Source organism: Quercus lobata, chromosome 4, assembly GCF_001633185.2.
Source record: "Quercus lobata isolate SW786 chromosome 4, ValleyOak3.0 Primary Assembly, whole genome shotgun sequence".
Taxonomy (NCBI): Eukaryota; Viridiplantae; Streptophyta; class Magnoliopsida; order Fagales; family Fagaceae; genus Quercus; species Quercus lobata.
The window spans coordinates 31,541,698-31,547,892 of NC_044907.1; the positions used below are offsets into that span (position 1 = coordinate 31,541,698).

Below are 6,195 nucleotides of genomic sequence, written 5' to 3' on the forward strand. Positions count from 1 at the left end.
CCAATCCACTCCAACAGATTCTGATCACAACTCATGTTTTGAATCTTTTTAATGACGTACGTATACGTAAGGCCTAATGAAATTCCAAAGAGTGAACCCCAGGACTATAAGACCAATAGTAGTTGCAGTGCCTCTCCAAAGATTGGAGAAATAGCTACTTCTCAAGTTTCCCATATTACGATTGCAACATTCGTCATAGTGCTTGTTAAGCTCTTAAGCGAGACCAAAATAACAGGAACCCGTTTCCACAATTTCAAGTCCAAGTTTGTTTACCATTGTGGCAATTGCTTCATTGCTGCCTAACATGTTAATTATAATCTTTTTATCAATGAGCAGCTCCACATCTTCTCTAGTGTTGATAAGATAATCCAAGAGACATATATAATTGCATATGTAAGCTTCAGATGGATAAGGACATTGTTCCAGGGCCATGAGGTTTTGAAAAAGGCCTTCAGTTTTGTCTTGTACCAAAAACTGAGGAACATACAGGAAAGTTTCGGTTCCTTCCAAGCAAGGAAAGCACTTCAAGCATGGTAACCAATTTAAGAGCCATGAGCAATTGAAGCATGTACATCTTTTCAAGGGCATGTTTGGGAATTGAATGTCAAGTAACATTCTTCCCTTTTCACTTGTTCTGAATATAACTCCTGCCTCATACAACTCTGTTGCACTATGTAGATCAGAAATGATGCCATTTCCACTTTTAAGGGTAGATGGATAATAGAAATATCTGATCAAATCAGTGAAATGTTTTATTTCCTTCTCGAGCAATTTCTTGCCAGTGAGATGAAAAAACTTACATGCAAGCCTACGAAAGGAAATATTGTTGTTTTCTTCAGACCTGGAAAATTGATTGTGTAACTCCTTTAGGATAAAAAATGGAAGCTGATTCTCAAGTAATATCAAGTCATGACTTATGCCTATCTTTAGCCATGGTTTACTTAATATATAATCATTTTCATATTCTTCCTCCATGTAACTCTTCAAGAAGAGCTCAATGATAAATGTTGAATCCAATAGAACCATTTTCACGAAATCTTCATGGCAAATATCAAAGCTTTCTGAGTAACAACGGCGAATCTTTTCTTCGTTTTCTTCAATGATCCTTGCTATTTCCTTTTGGGATTTCGTAGTTCGATTACAAAATTTCTTTTATAAGTATCCCACTTTCAGCTTTTCCATTTCCCTTTGTTCTCTTTCACTATCCTTGTCCCTTGGTTCTTTTCCACCATAGTGAAAAGGGCCTATTGAGATTAGCTTTGGAGTGTAGGCCTCTTCATTTACCTCACGAATGAAGTTTCTAAGGGGCCCTGTAGATGCAACACTCGGGCCACCAGGCTGGCTCCATGGCTAGAGAGACATCAATGATCGACTCGTGGCTCATAAGATCATTTTCCATGACTACGCTCAGTACCTTTTTTTCCTAATGACAAGTAGAATAATCACACGCACTATGATAAAATCTTTTTTATTTTTATTTTTTTTATAACTAAATCTAATACTATATATAATAGCAGAAGCCTTTAACCACGTGCTGACACGTTAGGAAAAATGCTTATCTAAAAAACTGACACGTATGGAGTTTAAACTTAAAAAAAACCGGACGGCGGACGGTGCGTTTGGAGTGGTTCATCTTCAGACAGTAATCCGCTTATTAAAAAAAAAAATTAAAAAAAATAAAAAAAAGAAGAAAAAACGCAAGCCCTTTGAAAACACCAGCCGCTTTTCCACAGAACAAAAGGAATGAAAAAAAAACAAAAACCCTAAAATCCAATCCGTATTTCCTGATCAAAATTCATACTCACTCAGACTAGCGATACTTCGCTGCACCTTTAAACACACAAATCGGGCTTGCATGTTTCAACCTATCAAACAGACGAAAAATAAAACTTCTGCAACAGTGAAAACCTCTGCGACGGTGGAGATCTCTGTTCGTTCTCTACAACAGGTGATTTAGAAGCTAACCCGTCTCTGCTTCAACAACAAACGATTCAGAAAGTAGACATTTTCCCCCTTTTTGGTTTTTTCTATTCAGTTGCCGTTTCTAGGGTTTCCAGGAAAATAAAAAGGGGTGTAGTCGAAGGTAGGCATTTTTTCCCCATTTTTCCCTAATTTCTCATTTATTTTTACAATATCTTGAATCCTGTTTTGTTCAATTGTAGTATAAATAGACAAAAAGTAAAACCTCTGCAACAGTGAAAACCTCTGCAACGATGGAAACCTCTGTTCGTTCTCTGCAACAGACGATTTAGAATCTATCCCGTCTCTGCTCTTCAACAACAAACAATTCAGAAGGTAGACATTTTTCCCTCTTTTTTTGTTTTCTATTCATTTGCCGTTTCTAGGATTTCCAGGGAAAAATGGGTATAGTCGAAGGTATGCATTTTTTCCTCCTTTTCCCCTAATTTCTCATTTATTTTTGCAATTTCTTGAATCCTGTTTTGTTCAATTGTAGTATTGATTAAATTTAGTTTTAGTTTGGCAGATTTATGTTTAGATTGTATTTTTTTTTTAAAAAAAAAAAACTGAATGCTTGGAATATACAATCTTCTTTGTTGTTTTCCTTTATTGATATTTAATTTTATTTTTATTTCTCTATTGAAATATAGCTCTATTGATATTTATTTTCATTTTTTGATTTATTAGAAAGTAGGAACTGCTTTTATGTTTTGTTTATTTATTTATGTCTTTGTTGGTTTATTTTTGAGATATTTTACTTTGTAATCTTGAGGGTTGTATAACTGCTAATTACAATTTCAAGCCAGTTTTGAATATTTAGTTTGTGGTCCTCAGCATAAAGTGTTTCATGTACAGTAGCTGTTGATTTTTATAATTCGCAAAATTAATCATATGTGGATGCACCCACCATTTGGTGTTAGTTTTCGTGTTTTTATTGAAAATTTAGCTTTGCAACTCAATGAACTGCTCAAATGTATTTTTAAATTGAGATCCATGGAGGAGTGTACCAACTGTATGTTTCACAATAGTAACTTTTTGTAATACAGTTTCTAAAATTTTGAAACCTACCTAACTTTTAATGATTGGTTATCTTTTAAACTTAATAATTAAATTATAATTTTTGGGTTTTTTGGTTTTCTCTATTACCTGTTCTGTTATTTGTAAGGGGGGTTGAGAGTGTGGGATTTTGAATATTTGGTCAATGTTATTTTTTGTTTACTTTGAAGAGTTTGCTAATGACCATATTTATGAGACTGATTCTTTAAGTAACATGCATGGTTTATGTGAAGGTACAATTTACCTGCAGTTACATTCTTCATATCTATTTGGTTCTTTAATCTGTTTCTTCAACAGTCTAACACTTCTTTTGTTATAAAGACATTTTCTTTGTTGGTGTAAAAGCAAAGCTTTTTTGGTTGATGTGCTCATCCAAAAGTATGCCTTTATAGACTTTCAATTACTATTATAAGTGTGACGAAAAATATTAAAATATAGCAAGATGCTAACTTCTGTTTTTGGCTTGACTTTTGTAATTCATTAGATTGATTAGAAAAGCTTTGAGGAACTAAAAATCTTTTTTCGGTTTTTGAAGTGGGGCTTCAGTTTTATTTGTGTCTACATAATTTCAAAATCATATAATTATGATACAATTTTTTTTCAGTTTTGATAAAGTAATTTAAATTGAAGTATTTCATTGAAGTTGGTATTGTCATTGTAATTCTATCATGTTCTATCACGACTGATAGTTTGTACCTGTTGGATGAACATTTTGTGGGTTTGGATGGTTGTTTATGACGTAATCCATAAGAATTACCCCATACTATCTTAGCATTAAAATTTGATTTTCGAATTTTAATTCAGATTTCAAGTTTCAAAGAATACATCTGAATTAATTCTATCTTTACACCAAATTTCATGATTTTAAACATATTTAGCACACTCACTTCTATTCTTGCCTTTGTATTTTTCTTCTTAGTATTTTATTTTACTATTGTTTCTCTTCTGATTTATTGTTTTGATTTACTGGAATGCTTACTATTATTTTTTAAAATTTTCCTTCCTGATGTTTATTTCAAAATTGTTGTATTAGACTTGGTATCTTTTATTTTTTGTACTGCTCAGGCTATTAGGTTTAGTTTATTGGCAGTGTTTTTAAATTTGTAATTGTTGTTGTTGTTAGCTTTACTTATTTTGTATAGTCATTTGTTTTAATTGTGTATGTCTCATTCTTAGTATTAATTACTTTATTTTTAATTATTTCAGTAAACTGATAGTTTTTTGCTGTTTTATACAAATAAACCTGCCATGTTTTGTGTTTTCAATGGCATTTACATTCTCACGTGCTATTGTAGGTTTATCATCTCTGTTTTGGATTTTAAGACCTTTTTTTTACTATTCAAGAAGAACTGCTGAATTAAATAAAGAGGTTAGTACTGCCAAATTTCCCCATTGTTGCTTTTATTTAGATTAGTATCTTTTTATCATTTGACTCTTAAAACAGATGCTAAGCCCAAATTCCCCATTGTTGGTTTTATTTAGATCTGTATCTCTTTATAATATGTTGATGCTTGATTAAAAAAAAAATTGAACAAAAGTAGCTTTGAGAAGATTATTAAATATGTACTCTTTCACTTTTAAAATAGATGCTAATTTTACTTTTGTTTTTCCATCTTATAATAGTGAAAGAGAAAATGGAAAATGCAAGTTTAGAATGACAGAAAAGATGGACGATGATGTTTGAAAAGCGATCCAAAAGAAAACAGTATGAAATACAAAATACTTTACAAAATGAAGTTGCTGAAGCTAGAAAATACAGGAAAATAGTCATTGCTGAAAAAAAAAAGAAAAGAGAGAAACAAAATGGTAGTCAATCATGAAAATTGTTCATTACATTCACCCGGTAATGCTATTGAACCTTGGAATTTTGGCCCACCTTCTTGTAAGCATTGTGGTGCTGTGTTATGGTATGAAGAAAGGAGTGTAAAATCTAAAAGGCCTAGAATTCCAAAGTTTTCTTTGTGCTGTATGGAGTCAGAAGAGAAAATAGCAACTACAAAATTCTATTTAGTTGCTGGTTCCTGTTTTACATTCTACCTGATCTGCTGTTTTTGAAGAGTGATTGAAATTGTAGAACTTTGAAATCTGAAACTGTAAACTTTGAGTATCTTATATTAGTATCTATTTAATTGTTAGCCTCAATCTTTCATACTGTTGAATACTTTGTTTTGTTGAATTTGTGTGTCCATGTGCTGAATTAGCAGATCAGGTCACATTTGCTGGCTGTATTAATGGCGTGGAAGATTTTTTATATTATTTTTAAAATGTATTTGAACAATGGTAATTTGTACCATTTGTTTAGTGTACAGTTTTATAGCCTGAATTTTTTCTTTCTTTCTTACATGCTTGCTTTTTGTTTCTTTGGTTTGATTCAAGTACTAATTTTAATATTCCACTCTATTTACATAATTATCAGGGTCAGCTAATTATGGTTAAAGAACATTTCAAAAGATTAAAATAATAGTGTGTTGAATGGATGGTCCAAACTCCATATTGTGGGCAAAAAATTAGCTACTAGAATGATGATTACGTTTTGTAGAATAATCCTTTCATGAACATTACCACATTCATGCCCTTTTACAAACAATGATACTAAATAGAATGGTTAAGATTATGTACAATTGGTGCTTCCCTTATTGTTTTGACCTTCACTGCTACACGGCTTCAGTTTAATGCTAGCCCTTAAAGAAATAAACAGAAGGCCAGAAAAGTTAAAAAAAAAAAAAAAGAATCGAAGTGAGACTTAGACATGGAATGAGTCTCAAACAACTTCAGTGGACTTCTGGCATTAGATTAGTCTGTCAATCACAAAACGGGTCCTGTTAGGGAATGTCAAAAAGAAACACAATTTTTGGATGCTGTCATTTTAGTCTATGAATTATACTCCCATCACACATGGTAGAACAATGTAACAATTATTGATGATGTATCATCCCATATAACAATAGAAATTTGTCATTTCATATAATCAGACACCATATTTTTTAAACAAAAGGGTACTAAACAAAATGCATCAAAGAAAAAAAAATCTGAACTCTAATGTATATACTACCTTACTGAATGTACATATGTTTCTTTAGAACTACCTTACTGAATGTACATATGTTTCTTTAGAACTACCTTACTGAATGTACGTATGTTTCTTTAGAAGAGTAAACTGAATGTAAACAGAATGTACTG

The 6,195-nt window shown here is 31.9% G+C and overlaps 1 protein-coding gene across 1 annotated transcript; it reads right to left on the reverse strand.

Moving 5' to 3' along the window:
• Positions 1-213: 213 nt before the first annotated feature.
• Positions 214-1,026, reverse strand: LOC115985033 (UPF0481 protein At3g47200-like). Its single transcript, XM_031108008.1, has one exon. It carries the CDS (start codon positions 1,024-1,026, stop codon positions 214-216), a length of 813 nt encoding a protein of 270 aa, XP_030963868.1.
• Between the last annotated feature and the right edge of the window lie 5,169 nt (positions 1,027-6,195).

Excerpts from the sequence above, each read along its gene's own strand:
- LOC115985033 (XM_031108008.1), bottom strand. The coding sequence starts at position 1,026 with ATGGTTCTATTGGATTCAACATTTATCATTGAGCTCTTCTTGAAGAGT.